At 42.7% G+C, this 19,155-nt stretch overlaps 1 protein-coding gene and 2 long non-coding RNA genes across 3 annotated transcripts; all 3 read left to right on the forward strand.

The window, feature by feature from the left end:
- The first annotated feature begins 181 nt into the window (after positions 1 to 181).
- On the forward strand, positions 182 to 1,346 carry LOC124219944 (uncharacterized). Its single transcript, XR_006883490.2, has 3 exons — positions 182 to 359; positions 430 to 605; positions 1,044 to 1,346. It is a non-coding gene; the product is annotated as an uncharacterized lncRNA (long non-coding RNA).
- A 7,871-nt stretch (positions 1,347 to 9,217) lies between these two features.
- On the forward strand, positions 9,218 to 12,429 carry LOC124219833 (acid-sensing ion channel 1). Its single transcript, XM_046627996.2, has 6 exons — positions 9,218 to 9,546; positions 9,887 to 10,032; positions 10,107 to 10,339; positions 10,445 to 10,695; positions 10,760 to 11,060; positions 12,075 to 12,429. Exons 1-6 carry the CDS (start codon positions 9,218 to 9,220, stop codon positions 12,240 to 12,242), a joined length of 1,428 nt encoding a protein of 475 aa, XP_046483952.2. The 3' UTR covers positions 12,243 to 12,429.
- A 3,940-nt stretch (positions 12,430 to 16,369) lies between these two features.
- Positions 16,370 to 17,142, forward strand: LOC124219168 (uncharacterized). Its single transcript, XR_006883325.2, has 2 exons — positions 16,370 to 16,747; positions 16,971 to 17,142. It is a non-coding gene; the product is annotated as an uncharacterized lncRNA (long non-coding RNA).
- Positions 17,143 to 19,155: the final 2,013 nt, after the last annotated feature.

Consider the following 19,155-nt stretch of genomic DNA (forward strand, 5'->3'; position numbering starts at 1 on the left):
GAAAATTGACATAAACGAAAAGCGCCATTGTCGGTAATCATGTTATGTTGGTTTGAATGCACTGATCTGTATAATAACCAGAGATAAACGTTTGAATGCGATATTAATATTTATTACGTTAAAGAAGAACAAAACTTGCGGTTCTTGTATTCTTTCATATTGATTTTTACTTACAGATTGGTTATTCGGCCTACAAAACTCGGCAGTTGGATATAAGTAACTCGAGAGTCTTATTGTGCTTACCGATTTGGTTCCATAAAAATATTTACGCCTGACGGTACTGGCGACGGCAATCAGGCAAGCATTGGTGAAGTGATGAAAAGCGAGTTGATATGACGATACATTCGCGTTTAGACAGCGTAAGATTTCGCACTTCGAATATCTGATGGCTGACATGGAAAACTGGAACTAATTTTATTCTAATTTCAGTGCAACAAGTGTGAGCTCAATATAACGTCTGGACGAATGATGTGAGAACTAGCTCTGCAGTAAGGAACATTTGCAATAAAAATGGATGAATCTTCGTCGGAAGATGATTCTTGAATGGGTTGCACGTTGAACAATTGACGTAAGAAAAGCATTTGGTACACTGGCAACGGTCGTAGGTAATATTAATTTATAATTCGTTGTATAATACTACGCATGTCTCTCTACACAGAGAAGATAGTCTCTATTATATGTTATATACATACCGGGATCTAACGATATCCACGACAATAGAAATCTAACTGTATCAATTGTTAAAGCATCCTAAGAAAAGTATTGCGTGAAGATAGAAATAGTAAGGGAAGAACCAGGACAATAAATTAATGACTATCGCTGCACTTTTCTAAGTGAAGAATTCATTCTCCCATCAGCTTTACTGCTTTTATTCTTTACTTCGGCGAACAATATTTTGACAAAGAACTCATTTGTCTGACCCTTTCTTGACTAATTCGACCCCCAGAAGTGCATATAGGATATTTAGAATAAGAAGTGACTAACAGTTAAGGATATGCAAAGTAAATACGGAGAAAATTAATATTTCAATCACTTTCATTCAGGTTACATAAAATAGAGGGATTACACCATACACCGTGTTCTGAAAATGTGTCTGGCACTTCTACGCACTCGAAAACTTAAGCTATGTGTTGAACTATGATAATGACTATCTGATGTTGTATTTATCATATTCTGTTCAAGACAATGTATAGTGCAGATCTATTTCCTCAGATGAAACCTAGATTTCATGCGTAATTTCAAATCATGTTGTTGTAATCTTGTTTCTCTGTCGCTTCAATCCCATTTGTCAACTTGTTATATTATTACACACTGACACATCAACACTTGTACTAAGTGCGAAAGAAATAAATTGGAATTTTTAGTGGTAAATTTGTCATTTTTCTTCCCTACCTTTCGCAGAACAAACCGCCTGAACCTGCTGAAAAATGTCAAAAATACGGGTTCTCGTTTTTTTGGCCGTAACTTTTGATCTGTTGATCGCAGCCTATTGGGACTGCGCCCAATCGATTTCTCTCGCGGAATTACGTCGGAATAGTGCTTGAAAGAATTTATTCCAGCACTTTTCAAAATCGCCAAAATTTTCGCCAAAAATGCAAAGGGGTTAGCCTTACTTTTTTTTTGGGCAAAAAACTTTTGGTCTCAGATTCGATTTGTGTGACCCTTTTCTGACTAATTGGACCCCCAGGAACTCACCAAGCGCAGCGAAAAGAGCGTGGGATCAACAGGAGAGAAACTACGGAGGAAAAAGCACCTGCTGAAAAATGTCCCAAATACAGGTTCTCGTTTTTTGGCCGTAACTTTTGATCTGTTGATCGCAGCCTATTGGGACTGCGCCCAATCGATTTCTCTCGCGAAATTACGTCGGAATAGTGCTTGAAAGAATTTATTCCAGCACTTTTCAAAATCGCCAAAATTTTCGCCAAAAATGCAAAGGGGTTAGCCTTACTTTTTTATCATTTTTCGACCGAAAAATTTTTGGTCTCAGATTCGATTTGTGTGACCCTTTTCTGACTGATTGGACCCCCAGGAACTCACCAAACGCAGCGAAAAGAGCGTGGGATCAACAGGAGAGAAACTACGGAGGAAAAAGCACCTGCTGAAAAATGTCCCAAATACAGGTTCTCGTTTTTTGGCCGTAATTTTTAATCTGTTGATCGCAGCCTATTGTGGCTGCGCCCAATCGATTTCTCTCGCGAAATTACGTCGGAATAGTGCTTGAAAGAATTTATTCCAGCACTTTTCAAAATCGCCAAAATTTTCGCCAAAAATGCAAAGGGGTTAGCCTTACTTTTTTTTTGGGCAAAAAACTTTTGGTCTCAGATTCGATTTGTGTGACCCTTTTCTGACTAATTGGACCCCCAGGAACTCACCAAGCGCAGCGAAAAGAGCGTGGGATCAACAGGAGAGAAACTACGGAGGAAAAAGCACCTGCTGAAAAATGTCCCAAATACAGGTTCTCGTTTTTTGGCCGTAACTTTTGATCTGTTGATCGCAGCCTATTGGGACTGCGCCCAATCGATTTCTCTCGCGGAATTACGTCGGAATAGTGCTTGAAAGAATTTATTCCAGCACTTTTCAAAATCGCCAAAATTTTCGCAAAAAATGCAAAGGGGTTAGCCTTACTTTTTTTTTGGGCAAAAAACTTTTGGTCTCAGATTCGATTTGAATGACCCTCATCCGACCAATTGGACCCTCAGGAACTCAGAAATCGCAGCGAAAAGAGCGTAGGACTAACAGGAGAAAAATGACGAGCGAAAAGGCACCTGCTGAAAAATGTCTTAAACACTGGTTCTCGTTTTTTGCCTGTAACTTGTGATGCGTTGATCGCAGCGAATTGGGACTGCACCCAATCGATTTCTCTCGCGAAATTACGTCGGAATAGTGCTTGAAAGAATTTATTCCAGCACTTTTCAAAATCGCCAAAATTTTCGCCAAAAATGCAAAGGGGTTAGCCTTACTTTTTTATCATTTTTCGACCGAAAAATTTTTGGTCTCAGATTCGATTTGTGTGACCCTTTTCTGACTGATTGGACCCCCAGGAACTCACCAAACGCAGCGAAAAGAGCGTGGGATCAACAGGAGAGAAACTACGGAGGAAAAAGCACCTGCTGAAAAATGTCCCAAATACAGGTTCTCGTTTTTTGGCCGTAACTTTTAATCTGTTGATCGCAGCCTATTGTGGCTGCGCCCAATCGATTTCTCTCGCGAAATTACGTCGGAATAGTGCTTGAAAGAATTTATTCCAGCACTTTTCAAAATCGCCAAAATTTTCGCCAAAAATGCAAAGGGGTTAGCCTTACTTTTTTTTTGGGCAAAAAACTTTTGGTCTCAGATTCGATTTGTGTGACCCTTTTCTGACTAATTGGACCCCCAGGAACTCGGAAAATGCAGCGAAAAGAGCGTGGGACCAACAGGAGAGAAATTACGAAGAAAAAAGCACCTGCTGAAAAATGTCGAAAACACAGGTTTTCGTTTTTTGGCTGTAACTTTTGATGCGTTGATCGCAGCGTATTGCGACTGCGCCCAATCGATTTCTCTCGCAAAATTATGTCGGAACAGTGCCAGGAAGAATTGATTCCAGCACTTTTCAAAATCGCGAAAATTTTCGCCAAAAATACAAAGGGGTTAACTTCCTTTTTTTTTGACCAAAAAATCTCTTGTCTCAGAAGTGATTTGTATGACCCTTTCCCGACCAATTGGACCCCCAGGAACACGGAAAATGCAGCGAAATGAGCGTGGGATCAACAGGAGAGAAACTACGGAGGAAAAAGCACCTGCTGAAAAATGTCCCAAATACAGGTTCTCGTTTTTTGGCCGTAACTTTTGATGCGTTGATCGCAGCGTATTGGGACTGCGCCCAATCGATTTTTCTCGCGAAATTACGTCGGAATAGTGCTTGAAAGAATATATTCCAGCACTTTTCAAAATCGCCAAAATTTTCGCCAAAAATGCAAAGGGGTTAGCCTTACTTTTTTATCATTTTTCGACCGAAAAATTTTTGGTCTCAGATTCGATTTGTGTGACCCTTTTCTGACTGATTGGACCCCCAGGAACTCACCAAACGCAGCGAAAAGAGCGTGGGATCAACAGGAGAGAAACTACGGAGGAAAAAGCACCTGCTGAAAAATGTCCCAAATACAGGTTCTCGTTTTTTGGCCGTAACTTTTAATCTGTTGATCGCAGCCTATTGTGGCTGCGCCCAATCGATTTCTCTCGCGAAATTACGTCGGAATAGTGCTTGAAAGAATTTATTCCAGCACTTTTCAAAATCGCCAAAATTTTCGCCAAAAATGCAAAGGGGTTAGCCTTACTTTTTTTTTGGGCAAAAAACTTTTGGTCTCAGATTCGATTTGTGTGACCCTTTTCTGACTAATTGGACCCCCAGGAACTCGGAAAATGCAGCGAAAAGAGCGTGGGACCAACAGGAGAGAAATTACGAAGAAAAAAGCACCTGCTGAAAAATGTCGAAAACACAGGTTTTCGTTTTTTGGCTGTAACTTTTGATGCGTTGATCGCAGCGTATTGCGACTGCGCCCAATCGATTTCTCTCGCAAAATTATGTCGGAACAGTGCCAGGAAGAATTGATTCCAGCACTTTTCAAAATCGCGAAAATTTTCGCCAAAAATACAAAGGGGTTAACTTCCTTTTTTTTTGACCAAAAAATCTCTTGTCTCAGAAGTGATTTGTATGACCCTTTCCCGACCAATTGGACCCCCAGGAACACGGAAAATGCAGCGAAATGAGCGTGGGACCAACAGGAGAGAAATTACGAAGAAAAAAGCACCTGCTGAAAAATGTCGGAAACACAGGTTTACGTTTTATGGCTGTAACTTTTGATGCGTTGATCGCAGCGTATTGGGACTGCGCCCAATCGATTTTTCTCGCGAAATTACGTCGGAATAGTGCTTGAAAGAATATATTCCAGCACTTTTCAAAATCGCCAAAATTTTCGCCAAAAATGCAAAGGGGTTAGCCTTACTTTTTTTTTGGGCAAAAAACTTTTGGTCTCAGATTCGATTTGAATGACCCTCATCCGACCAATTGGACCCTCAGGAACTCAGAAATCGCAGCGAAAAGAGCGTAGGACTAACAGGAGAAAAATGACGAGCGAAAAGGCACCTGCTGAAAAATGTCTTAAACACTGGTTCTCGTTTTTTGCCTGTAACTTGTGATGCGTTGATCGCAGCGAATTGGGACTGCACCCAATCGATTTCTCTCGCGAAATTACGTCGGAATAGTGCTTGAAAGAATTTATTCCAGCACTTTTCAAAATCGCCAAAATTTTCGCCAAAAATGCAAAGGGGTTAGCCTTACTTTTTTATCATTTTTCGACCGAAAAATTTTTGGTCTCAGATTCGATTTGTGTGACCCTTTTCTGACTGATTGGACCCCCAGGAACTCACCAAACGCAGCGAAAAGAGCGTGGGATCAACAGGAGAGAAACTACGGAGGAAAAAGCACCTGCTGAAAAATGTCCCAAATACAGGTTCTCGTTTTTTGGCCGTAACTTTTAATCTGTTGATCGCAGCCTATTGTGGCTGCGCCCAATCGATTTCTCTCGCGAAATTACGTCGGAATAGTGCTTGAAAGAATTTATTCCAGCACTTTTCAAAATCGCCAAAATTTTCGCCAAAAATGCAAAGGGGTTAGCCTTACTTTTTTTTTGGGCAAAAAACTTTTGGTCTCAGATTCGATTTGAATGACCCTCATCCGACCAATTGGACCCTCAGGAACTCAGAAATCGCAGCGAAAAGAGCGTAGGACTAACAGGAGAAAAATGACGAGCGAAAAGGCACCTGCTGAAAAATGTCAAAAATACAGGTTCTCGTTTTTTGGCCGTAACTTTTGATCTGTTGATCGCAGCCTATTGGGACTGCGCCCAATCGATTTCTCTCGCGGAATTACGTCGGAATAGTGCTTGAAAGAATTTATTCCAGCACTTTTCAAAATCGCCAAAATTTTCGCCAAAAATGCAAAGGGGTTAGCCTTACTTTTTTTTGGGCAAAAAACTTTTGGTCTCAGATTCGATTTGTGTGACCCTTTTCTGACTAATTGGACCCCCAGGAACTCGGAAAATGTAGCGAAAAGAGCGTGGGACCAACAGGAGAGAAATTACGAAGAAAAAAGCACCTGCTGAAAAATGTCGAAAACACAGGTTTTCGTTTTTTGGCTGTAACTTTTGATGCGTTGATCGCAGCGTATTGCGACTGCGCCCAATCGATTTCTCTCGCAAAATTACGTCGGAACAGTGCCAGGAAGAATTGATTCCAGCACTTTTCAAAATCGCGAAAATTTTCGCCAAAAATACAAAGGGGTTAACTTCCTTTTTTTTTGACCAAAAAATCTCTTGTCTCAGAAGTGATTTGTATGACCCTTTCCCGACCAATTGGACCCCCAGGAACACGGAAAATGCAGCGAAATGAGCGTGGGACCAACAGGAGAGAAATTACAAAGAAAAAAGCACCTGCTGAAAAATGTCGGAAACACAGGTTTACGTTTTATGGCTGTAACTTTTGATGCGTTGATCGCAGCGTATTGGGACTGCGCCCAATCGATTTTTCTCGCGAAATTACGTCGGAATAGTGCTTGAAAGAATATATTCCAGCACTTTTCAAAATCGCCAAAATTTTCGCCAAAAATGCAAAGGGGTCAGCCTTACTTTTTTTTTGGGCAAAAAACTTTGGGTCTCAGATTCGATTTAAATGACCCTCATATGACCAATTGGACCCTCAGGAACTCAGAAATCGCAGCGAAAATAGCGTAGGACTAACAGGAGAGAAATGGCGAGCGAAAAGGCACCTGCTGAAAAATGTCCTAAATACAGGTTCTCGTTTCTTGCCTGTAACTTGTGATGCGTTGATCGCAGCGTATTGGGACTGCGCCCAATCGATTTCTTACGCGAAATTACGTTGGAATAGTGCTTGAAAGAATTCATTCCAGCACTTTTCAAAAACGCGAAAATTTTTGCCAAAAATGCAAAGGGGTTAGCCTTACTTTTTTTTTCATTTTTCGACCGAAAAATTTTTGGTCTCAGATTCGATCTGTGTGACCCTTTCCTGATTAATTGGACCCCCAGGAACTCAGAAAACGCAGCGAAAAGAGCGTAGAACCAACAGCAGAGCAATGACGACGAAAAGATCACCAGCTGAAAATCGGGAAAAACTCTGGTTCCCTTTTTCTGCCTGTAACTTTTGATCCGTTTCTCGCAGCGTACTGGGACTGCGCCCAATCGATTTCTCTTGAAAAATCACGTCGGAACAGTATATCAAAGAATTGACCGCAGTCTTATTGATAATCGTCGATTATTTCTTCGAGCATTCAACCGCCCTGCTTGTTTCCCAAGTCTCTGAGCAAAAAAGGTTTTTTGTCAGAATTGATTCAGTCATTTCGGGATGTGTTCTGTAGAATTTGAAAATGACATTCACATTATTCTAGGATTAATAGGTGGACGAACATGAAAAAGTATTTGCTCATTTCTTTATTTCAATGAACGCTACAACACATAGCTACAATACAGTATCATAGATATAGTCTTTAGCAGAGGTGTATTGCATCTATACGTTGGCCGGAACTTGTACCATAGTTACAAATTACAACAGTAATCATTATATATAACATTTCTCACGTTCCACTCAAGGTCATGTATATGGCACTCATTTCTCTTTGTATAACATCCAGATTTCTTATGCGACGCTAGATCAGTTTCTTACATCACTAATCGTTCTTTACCTAAATACTTACTAACTTATCGTTATAGCACTTTACACTGACATTTGAGCACTTGTATCAGAATTAAGGGAAATTCAATAAAACGCAAGTGAAACTTCTTAGCTATAAATTTGAGATTTTTCTTTCACGCCTCCTCTAAAACATGGTCCAATTTCCACGTATTTTGGCCCCAACTTTCAATCCGTATTTCGCAGCCACTCAACACTGCGCGGAATGGATTTATCTCGTCAAAGTAGGTTCACATGGTGTCCAGATGAATGGACTGCAGCATTCCTCAAAATCCGTCAAAGATGGGCTGAAAAATTCCAAAGGGGTTAGCTTTGTTTTTTTTTTGCAAATTTTAAACAAAAAAATCAGTTTTTCAGAATCGCTCTACACGATTCGTCACAGAATAATCGAGCACGCAGGCATGTGAAAAATACATCCAGAACAGCGTAGGACCAATAACCGAAGAAATACGGATGATCCTTGCGTATTTTGGCTCTGTCTTTTGATCCCTGCAAATTACGTTTACGTAATGTACATCATAGAATTAATTTATAGCATTATTCAAAATCAACTAAATTCAAGGGGGTGGTTTTATTGCGATTTGTGAAGATACAAGTTTATCATCTCAAAATTGATTCACTAGACATTAATTTCAGGAATCTGACCCTGGGGAATCATTTGTGAAAACCGCTCCAATATTCCATTATTTGCGGTTGAAGGAAGAAGCTTTTCCTTCATATTGTTTAGCTGTACACCGTAAGTCATAATGCCGAAGCACACGGAATTTCAATATCTATAAGCAAAACGCAGAAGTCATAAAAAAATAGCACTACAGTTTCTGGAATCTGGTTACGCCTTCTGGAAATTCAGTCTACATCAAAATTCATATGCATTCAATGTTCAGTACCATTGCATGAGCCAATGAATATAGTAAAAGTACTCATGTAATTATTTATCGTGACGACCGAATGAAACGCCTAAAAATGTTACGATCAGTATCCCAGGACTCACGTTTCTTTACCGTTTCGTAGTAGAAATTTTCAAGAGCCGTAAGCCTAGTTAAGGCTTCTCCATTCTGCCTATGACTCGTGGAACATTATTGCTTCGGCCTCTACACTCTGATATACGAAATTTCAATTTTCAAAACTAATGCGCTGGTTCACAGACACTACACGCCGTCCTGATCCACTAGCTAGCCCTTTCCCCCAGGAATTCAATATTCTTAATCCCTGCCGGGTTTTGTCTGCTCCCTGAGCTTATTAGCTTGTGATAAACTCACACGGAGATTGATGAAAAAAAATCAGCCGAAACAAGTAAGCCCTAATTCAGCGTTAGATAACTGTAATCCAGAAGTAAATTCGCTCTTATCAGTGTGTATCGTTCCTCTCTTCGTGTCCGATCAGTGTTCGTTCCATTCTTTAGTTCGCGCTTCGATTTTCTTGTCAGTCGTGGTTCAAGGTAAGCTCTAGATATTTCGAAAAAATCAGCAGTGTCGCTATGAAGACCTTGATGGAGCTTTGCAAGCCAGCGAAGAAGTCGGACGAAGATCTCAGCAAGCAGCCGAATTCAGACAAACCAATTCCAGAAGTCGAAAGCAGGACAATGGAAGCCAACTGTCTGCTTGTGAGACCATGGGTAGCGGTAATTCGCTTCTTGGTACTGATAGGCTGCTCAATAGCAGTCGTGGTGCAGCTAAACGAGTGCACTCAGAAACTGATAAAGCCCCCGGTGACAACGCACACTCGATTTCACGTAAACAATTCTCTCTGGTACCCGGCACTCACGATTTGCCGAGAACCACCCTTCCGCACTGAGGTTCTCCAAAAGTGAGTTTAAAATTATATGCATTTCTATTAAAAATGTCTCCAGGAATTCATGTGGAGCTAGTAGTAGTACAAGGCAGGTTCTGGATACGTATTCCTACTACTGATACACTTACCGACACTCACCGATGACGTCATCGCGGAGAAGGGTTTGAGGCTGGGTAAGTATCGGTAAGTATGTCGGTAGTAGTAATCCGTATCCAGAACCAGCCTTGTATTACTACCGTAGCTATACTTGGAAATGTTCCTAAGCATGAATAGAACATTCCAAATAAAAAAAATATCTCTATGGAATATATTTATGCTAATCAGCTATCCGTCTATCTACTAATGCATTTCCAAGGTACGGCTTGGGCGCCTCTCCTCGTTACACTTCCGAGTGGCGGAACTTTCCCTGGGGTGACGTAACCCTGGAGCAGCTTTATTCCGAGGCTACATATCCGGCAGAAGAAGTCTTCCTACTTTACGGGTTAAACGGGGCCACGAGTAGTAAGTTTCGATTGAAAAAGATCAGTCACTAATGAAGCGTATTCTTTGATTGCAACCCAAATGACGTTTCACAGACGTGGAGTTGTCCAGCAGCTACTTCTTCGAGTCTGGTGCGTGTCATACTTTGATTCCCAAGGCGACGACCCAGGAGGCTGGCCTCTCTGTCGGTTACTCGATCCTTGTGACCCACAGTGGAATCGTGCAAACCACGACTCAAGACTCAACCGGGCTCCTGGGCTGGCACGTCTACGTTCACGAGGCCAGCGAGACCTGGACAGAATCAAAGATGCAGAGCTTGGGTCGTCAGGTAAGGCATATTGCCGGCTTACAGACTTGAAGCACGTATGATTTGAAAGTCAGTCATCGCATAGAGTTATTGAAAAGTACTCTCCTGCCGGTCCCCTCTCTCAAGGAAGCCCTCTTCGTCGAGGTGGGTGAGGAGGTACACATTAAGCTCTCAGTCCAAGAATTTCACCAGACAAACGTCGGCAAGACTAGATTGTGTGTGAACGAGATAGATGGTGGCGAGGTGCGATGCGCCGAACGTTGTCGATGGGAACAGATGACCGTTGACGGGTGTGGGGCACCATGGCTTCCCGGTCTGGATCTTCCCGACTGTCAAGAGTACAATCACACCAGCAATTTGATCATCAGCTACCTGAGGTAGAATCTCGTTGACTCCTCGTCAGTATCGCCCGGCATGAAATAGTTCTTCCTGTCACTTCAGGTACGACGAGTGCCACTCACCATGTTGCGGTTGCGCGGCTAGCTGTCGAATGGTGCGATACGAGGCACTTCCGATAACCAGGACCCCGTTTCCGGCTACCATGTCGCAGATTTACGTCTTCTTCAATTCCCGTCTCGTCACCCTTATGGAGGAAAGACCGGCGTACGATTGGTCCAGCTTTCTTGCCGAGATGGGCGGCAGCCTGGGCTTTCTTCTTGGCCTCAGCGTGCTTGGACTTATCAGCATAACCGAGAAAGGCGTCGAGGTCGTCACGGCAAGATTAGCCTCGAAGAAAAACAAGGTGATTCCATAAATTGCGATGGTTACGTTTCTTTTGTACAGTTTTTCATGCTTTGGTATGTATAAGGTACCTTGTACGGTGTATCTTGATTTGTACATTGAGTATCGGTATTGATTGTAGTAATAAAAAGGTTTGGAAAAGATTTTCATCGTTCGTTTCTTTCGGATTTCTCTTCCGAAGAGTCGGTGCAATATGTACTGAATAGAAATAAGGTGTACGTATCTTCATCGCGAGCAAGAATACTGGGTGAAACATTTGGCATTTATCACCGAAAGGCAAGTAGCATGTATCTACGTAACAACTTGTTACGCGTACCAGAGATGTTGCACAGTCTGCCTGCCAAGCAACGGGTTGGAAGCTATTGTGTATGTAATGTACGTTACACCTGTTTCCGGAGTCTTTTCCAATGTGAAAGAAAAAAAAAATTGTTTTATTTCGTGAAACATCGTCTGCTGGCCAGTACCAGCGATATTCAAAGATACTTGAAAAAAGCGATTGTCGGTGCACGCGTCGAATTGTACCGGGCTTGTCCTACCGCTGAAAGAAGATCCGGAATTCTGCTCCGTGTCGAAATTTGAAATAATTTATAATGATTAAAAATAATCAACAATAACGAGACACCGGTAAGGAGAAAGAATTCGACCGACGAAAAAGATTACAATGGCGTCGCGTGCGATATAGGAGATGATCGTATAAAGCGACACCCGGGAATTCGGTCTCTTGTCACGCTGCCAGGTTCTCTTTTGTAACGAACACCTCCACGTTCTCAGTTTTGCGCTGCCGGTTGAGATGAATAAACGCAAATTATGCGGTATATATAGACATGCACGTATATACGTATAGAAGGTACAAAAGAATAATAAGCCGATCCAAAAACCCCCCACGATCCGGTTAAAATAGTTTTCGCCTGGGCATCGCACTTCTCGGCTTCACCCAGTTACACCCGAAATTCGAAGTTCAGGAAAAAGATGAATAAGGATGAGGTATAATCCTCGTGGATCGATTCGGTTCCAGGATGATCCCGTCACGATCACCTCCCGCATCGGATCGACGGGAATGACGTCATTAGTCGGTAGCTCGATCTCGCGACCACGAAAAAGCAGCACTCGAAGATCTCGCCGTTCCGTTCAGGGCTGGTTCCGTTCCGAGCAAGCCCTGCAACCCAGCAGCTCTGTGGTATAAAGGCGTGCTCTGGTACAGTGGGCTATATTGTGGCTGGGTAACGAAAATAGCGACGGCGTCGGCCCAGAAGTAGAAAGGAGGCGGCCAGCTCGTCGAGGAGGAAATCGAGCCACCGAGAGAGACGACCAGGCAGCCACCGAGATCGGATAGAAGAGGACGGGGAGAACTCGGGGGAAAAAAGAGGAAAACGGAGAGACGGGGAAGAAATAGAGAGAGGGAGAGAGGGAGAGAGAGAGAGAGAGGAGGCTGCAGGGGCCAGGAGACGAGATTTGAGTCTATGTGTATTCTTCGACTTCGTTCATGCACACAGCTTGCGACTTAGCTTACTTACGTAATTCGTAAGTCAGGCCGAAACGCGACTTCCTCCCCCTCCCCCCGCCCCCCTCCTTCGCCCACCTATACGCGCTTTTAACGCGCTCCTCGGGTCTGCTATTTTATAGTTTACTTATTCTCCTGGCATATTGCGGATCTACGATGAAATATACGCTCGGCTTCTTCTTTTTCTTCTTCTTCTTCTTCTTCTTCTTCTTCTTCCAGATCGACCGTTATGAAAACCCGCGACGTAATCGCGCGACTGCAACGCGAACAAACAACTGCCAAATTTTGCGGACACGATGACAAATGAAAAGAAATATTATGTCATTGGATTATTTTATTATGCGCTGTTTCTATCATTCTGACGTCTTAATATCCCTGCGAGGTTAAAATTTGTGCAGTTCCTATGGTGAAAATGATTAGATTTTCATGAAAATTGGTATGCTTTCGGTGAAACAAAATCTACAAGATGGTACAATTTTTGACAAATATTAACAATTCTCTACGAAAAAATTACGCATATTTACAATTTCGTACGAAATAATACGAAATGTTAAAATTTTTGTCAAAATTTGTAGTATTAGAAATTTTCGTCAGGTGTACTTAGGCGACGTAGTCGAGACCGATGGAATGTTTCGAATCTATCTTTGAAATCGCACCCATCCAGCACTCTTCCAACTCTGTACCGTCCCTAGACTATAAGTTGAAAGACTGTTTGGCCTCTTCTTTGACCCACCCGACAAATCGAACGCCTGTAATTTTCGAATTCAAGTTTCGAACATTTTCCCGTCTCTACTCGGTGCGGTCGGTAATTTCGTTGTATAAAAATTGCCGTCATAACGTTGGCGTTAAAAATAATAACGAGCTCTCAAATTGCTCGAATGTTGATCCAATAGCTTTCTAGCTCGCTTTCGGGATGAAAGCTCGCGTCGAATATTGTGTTATAGATTATAAATTCGAATGTTATTGCAGCCACGGGAATTTGCTGCCATTTCGTTATTTTTAAGCACTTTCGGGATTTCTTGCTACCGAGGAACTATAAATTCAACTTTTTTCATATCATGTAAACAGTCGGACGTTTTGCGTGTATATATGGGCTGTAACGTCATTTCTTCTTAATTTTAATAATATATTTTTCTTCCCTCTGCGTCAATCCGCAACTCTTCGAAACTGCCTCACATGCATCTCGGAGCTGATCTCGTTTTTCTTTCGTCAAGTTTTCTCCAGTTTCTTTGGACGTCCAGTCATCGTGGATCCAGATGTTAAAAGAACGAAGAATTCCAACCGATCGTATCGAGTGGCAGTAAATACTGCGCGATTTGGATGGAGGCAGATAGAGGCGATCGTTCCGTCCCAAGTGCAAGTTCAAATATAGAATGGAACCAGATTTTCTCGTGCCTGTTGCCTCTTGGCACTGAAAAATACGTAAAAAAATTTTTTTCCCCTTGACATTTAATATAGAAACTGCTTAACAATAACCCCGTATTGCATTAACGCGTATATTGCCAATTGCTTGTTTGCGCCAAGGAAAAAAAATTCTTACATGTTTTTCTCCCCAATTTTATTTTTGGTCCGGGGAGCGTCGTTTATTCCGTTATTCAAATTTGTTTTCCCTTCTTTCCAACGACGTCTTCTCCAATTTATACGCAGTTGTCGTAAATCCTTCGGTCAAAAATTTCCTCTAACGAGATAATGAACGGACAAAGAGAATCGGCAAAGAAGAATAAGAAAGAAAAGACCTCTTCCAACGACCTGGATATCGGCAAAAGTTGAGGCGAATTCTAGCGCCTCGGTGAAGAGAGCGTAACCTCTCACGTCAGAGACGCTAGCGTCTTGACGCCCGCGAGCTTGTCAGGCAAGAAATAAATGAATACAATATTTTTAAACTCTTTCAGCCGTGGGACATTGGGAACGAGCTATAGTGAAATTACAAGAAATATATCCCAGGTCGATCTCTCCGATTTGATTTCTTTTGTAATATGTCGTAATGGACTAAAAGCTAAGCTTCACGTAATTTTTTATTTTTTTTTCCTTGATCTGCCATTAAACACTTTAAGGGGATGAAATCACCCTCTAAATTAGGTCACGTCAAGGGTCGATTTGGCAGTTTCACCCATAGAAACGTAATATTTTTTAACCGATCCAATTAGCAAAGTTTCCACGTAACGACAAATGAAAAATGTAATTTTCTCGATTAATAAAAAAAAGTAAAAAACTGCCAAATCGACCCTCGACAATCCTTAATTTGAAGATTGGTTTCACCTCCTTAAAGTGTTTGAATTAACATTCTCCCTCTTTGATTGAACGTTCCTATCCATCTAATTGTACATATGTGTACAATAATCTTGTGCTAATTATTCGACATTCTTTTCGCCAGATGCCCACTTCCTGTCCACTCCTTAAATCAGCTGTGCTTACGGAATTATCGCCTTATCGCCATCACAATATACATGTAAGTATGGCTCGGTATAAAATAGGCGAGAAATAAATTTACGCCCAGCTATTCCTGTCGAGCTCTAAATCCATGTAACAAAGTGATTTTTATTAGAGTAAGAGTGTCGAATATCCATAGAATACTTGAATCTAGCTATGTCGTATAAAATGTGACCCTGTTTGCACTATCGTTAGACAATTTCACAGGTACCAATTTCATTGAGTAATATATGTATATATGCAAGTTGTACGTCATGAGGTTTCGGAAAGTAGCAAAGGCAAGAACCGATACAAAGAGTAATAATGACGAGAGAGAGAGAGAGAGAGAGAGAGAGTGAAAAATTATTCGATGGCTTAACGACGTCGGCCAGAAAACGGCAGCGATGCCGATGGCGACGCGGATGACTCAAGGCTTCGAGGTGAGCTTCTTCTCAGCCTCGCTAGCCAACTCCTCCGGTGTCCGTTGGTGGCCCAGATTATCTTTGCCTCGCTCCTCGAGTCCCCAAATATAACCGGGGGATTCGGTCGGCTCTTTTCCCGCAGGCCGCCTGTCTTATAGGTACATACCCACTTTGAAGAGAGACACCGGCATTCGATCACGATCGTGCGATCGCGTCGAAGAGCCCTCGATTTTTCCCTCCGGCAAGAAAAAAAAAAAAAAAAAAACGAAGAAACAGCCATTTATTCATCACATACGGCTGGGTGAATTTTTCGATATTTATGTTATTGCGCTCCGTGATCGGATATCTCTCCGATATATTTATTACCGCAAAAATTACGACGTTTTGCCCCATCAGCTTCGATAGGCAAAATGGTGAACAAATTTTGAAAAACGCTGGTACCCACGTATCGCGGTTCGGAGAGGTGGGCGCAGCCACGTGGATTGACCTGACAGCAGGTGACAGGTGAACGGATGCACGTCAAATTCTTTGGCGGAAACTTGTACTGCCCACGTGCCATTGCCATACTGCACCGAGCCGAAAGGTCGAGGTCAGCCCAGTTCGGGGATTTACTCGCGGGGAGGATTTTTCCCTCGGGTCGATAAAGGTCTGCGGTAATTAACCATTCGGTCATATCGTCGCCGCGACACGGTGTGACAAATGGCGAAACGGATATCACGAATCGACCAAGATGATCGAGGGAAACCGATATCTGGATCTCTGGCCCAGTCAGCTGGACCACCCGTTAGAATTAACCTCCGCCTCTGGCCGATGTAAAAATAGTCTCTAATTATGCGCCCGATTTAAACCAAAGATTATATCTGCGTAGTTTTCAAAAGAGTCGCGGGTGAATATATATATATTATTATTATATATATATATATGTGTGTGAATGTCTGCCACAGCGTGATCCAGATCCACTTTCATTCAATATGCTGCCACTCAGTCAAGGGGTTTCATACCCATGAGTAGGTAAAAAAAATCAGTTTTCTAAAATGGTACTCGTTCGAAATTACGATCCTTTGAGTGTCTTCCCTGAAAATTTACCGACCGGATGAGCAGCGATAAGGAAGGATATTAAAAGAAGGAAGAATGAGGTTGACACAATAAAAAAAAAAAAAAGATCTATGGGAAGCGTCGACATCTCGGGAAGATCCGTCGTATGGCCCAGGAATTAACGATTTCATCTAAGTTTGAAATACACCAGTTATTTTATTGTCAGTGAAAACTGTGCTCATAACTTTAAACAGTGTTTTCAATATCTGTACCAGAAACATCCTCGCGACTATTGGACAGATCGGGACCTACTTTTGCACAGTTACGTTACACACAATAATCTAGTACTTGTCGAACCGTTTTTTTGATGTCTAGCACAGTTTTTTTTTTTTTTTTTTTTTTTTTTTTTTTTCATAGTCAGTAGTGAACAATGTTGAGGTGAAAAATCGGCTGTTTCATTCCAGAAACTGCGATTATCTGAAAAAATTGATAAGTATACTAGTTTTATCTATCTACTTTTAGAAACTTTTTTTTTCCTTTTCAGATAAAAAATGGCTGAGGCACGTCTGATACCGCATACGCTGTGAACAAAAACACGTCCCAGGAGAACTACTGCCACTGTTTTACCGTTTGACATTTTTCAACCAAATTTTTACACAGCTTAGATAAAATGTCACGCTTCGGAAGATGTATAATGGTTGTTCAATAAAATTCAACTTTATACACGAAAAACATTCTTAAACATAAGCCTAATTTGTAACCCCTTAACTCCGGTTCAACGATCGGCAAGGAGTCTGCCGTTACACCAAGATCCGTTTCTCCTTTTCCATCGTCTTCGTCTCCGTCGACATCCTCGAATATTTTTCTTCCGAAAAGTGCAGGCGTGCTGATGATTCAACGACGCAACGAGAAGCTGCGACGATAAACGCATCGAGGGCGATTCCAGCCGCCCTTGAAGACGTTTCGAGCACGGATCCACCAGTTTCGTTGCCGGTTGAATCGTCCGTACAATAAACATTCGGCATGGCATCTACGTGCGTCATAATCTTAAATTATCTGGGTTGTGTAACCATGCTATTTCCGCCACTAATCAGTCATCTTACTTATATATGTACGAAGGTACAAGAATCGCCGTTGCACGGTGTGGGAAAGAGGCAATTTCATTGACTGCACATCCGCCATTGGCACGATCCACTTCAAGATAATTCGCACTTATCGAGTATGAGATACGAAGCTGGAGTCCATTTTGCAAATGGTTACATGTTTTGACGTGACTCTTCTCCTGCACCGTGCCCATGACGCGCTGTTTTTCATACGTTTTCAAGCCAGCACGAGGGTGTGGGCTTGAACAAACAAGGGATGAGTCAACGCCGTCGCGGTGAAGTCATTGGGCATGGAAGAATTTGGCAGTTCTAAGATCAATTTGGATACCGTCGATGGGGTGCCCGGGTTCTGGCTGCTCCCGGTGACTCCGAGATTCGATTAAATCACTAATTCAACCTCTAGGCTCCGTTCGGGATGGCCAAGGCTGTCCCTGGCATCGATACAGTTACCGTTCAACGTCGTTGATGCTATAGATAGAATACCAACGTCGCGGTCGAACCGCGGACATCATGGTGCTCCTCGTTCCGGGGTCCGACGACACCGAGCACCTTCCTCTCCTTCGTTGTCCTTAATGTCAGGTGCTTCAAACGTTGGAAGAATCCTTGGACTCCGTCACATGGTGATAAAACCACTGATCGACATTGGACCGTGACTGCAAATCCACTGTCATGTCGTAGCTTTGGATTACATCACTCGAAGAATCAACCGAACATTATTCGTTCTCGGGATAACTATCCCAAAGTTTTATGCAATCGTTGATTGGAAAAGTTCGAACAACATCGACAATAAGATGTGGTCTCGAATGAGTTGATGGACGGGATGTAATTCAGTGGTCTCAGCAAAGCGCAACGAAGATTCAAACGAGCTCTTATAACGCTTATCTCGTTCCAGCTCGCTGCGTCTCGTTTAACAGGTAGTATATCTTCTTAATCCCCACGCGTCTAGCAGCTTCTCGCTGGACGAAACGTCGCTGGTTCAGAGTGTCTAAGACTGACCTAGGCCTCCCCCGTCCACCCTAACCACCCCCCTCGGGTATGAATTTATTCGTTCTGTCCACGTGTGCAGGTTTGTCCACGTGCTCGCGCATCCGTTCATCTCTCTACCAGAAAGATCCTCCACTTCCTCCTCTTCTTTTCCTTCTTCCTCTTCTTCCTCTTCAGCTCGGCATCTTTTTGGTTCCGTATATTATCTCGATCAGGGCATGAAGCCGGGATATTTGTTTCGACAAGTAGCGAGAGGGTGTTCGGCTTACGTATACGTTTCTCCTTCACCAGGACCACCGTCGAATAATCTTCGACTTTAAATTCTTCCCCTCCACCACCGAGTCCCGCGATTAAGGGATAGCCACCCATAGTCATAGGGTGATTTTCGAATCTTCCCAGCGTCTCACTCTTCGTCTATTTTCATCTCACTTTAAGTAAGCGCGCGCGCGCGCGTTCGCCTCCTCGGAGCTTTCCGCCGTACCCCTGTCTCACTTTTGGTATCATCTCCGCCTAAAAAGGTAGATTGGACCAGGAACTAACGTAGGCTCCGATTGGTTAGCTCGACCGTCCAATCGTCAGCTTCGTACCAAGCCAGGATCACGTTGCACGCGCTTATATTGGGATGTTCGACAGTTTCCCCCG

This window comes from Neodiprion pinetum, chromosome 5 (assembly GCF_021155775.2).
Source record: "Neodiprion pinetum isolate iyNeoPine1 chromosome 5, iyNeoPine1.2, whole genome shotgun sequence".
In the NCBI taxonomy this organism is placed as follows: domain Eukaryota; kingdom Metazoa; phylum Arthropoda; class Insecta; order Hymenoptera; family Diprionidae; genus Neodiprion; species Neodiprion pinetum.

Coding starts and splice junctions, on each gene's coding strand:
- LOC124219833 (XM_046627996.2), top strand. CDS start 9,218: ATGAAGACCTTGATGGAGCTTTGCAAGCCAGCGAAGAAGTCGGACGAA. Junction 10,033..10,106: donor GTTAAACGGGGCCACGAGTA/GTAAGTTTCGAT, acceptor GACGTTTCACAG/ACGTGGAGTTGTCCAGCAGC. Junction 11,061..12,074: donor TAGCCTCGAAGAAAAACAAG/GTGATTCCATAA, acceptor ATTCGGTTCCAG/GATGATCCCGTCACGATCAC.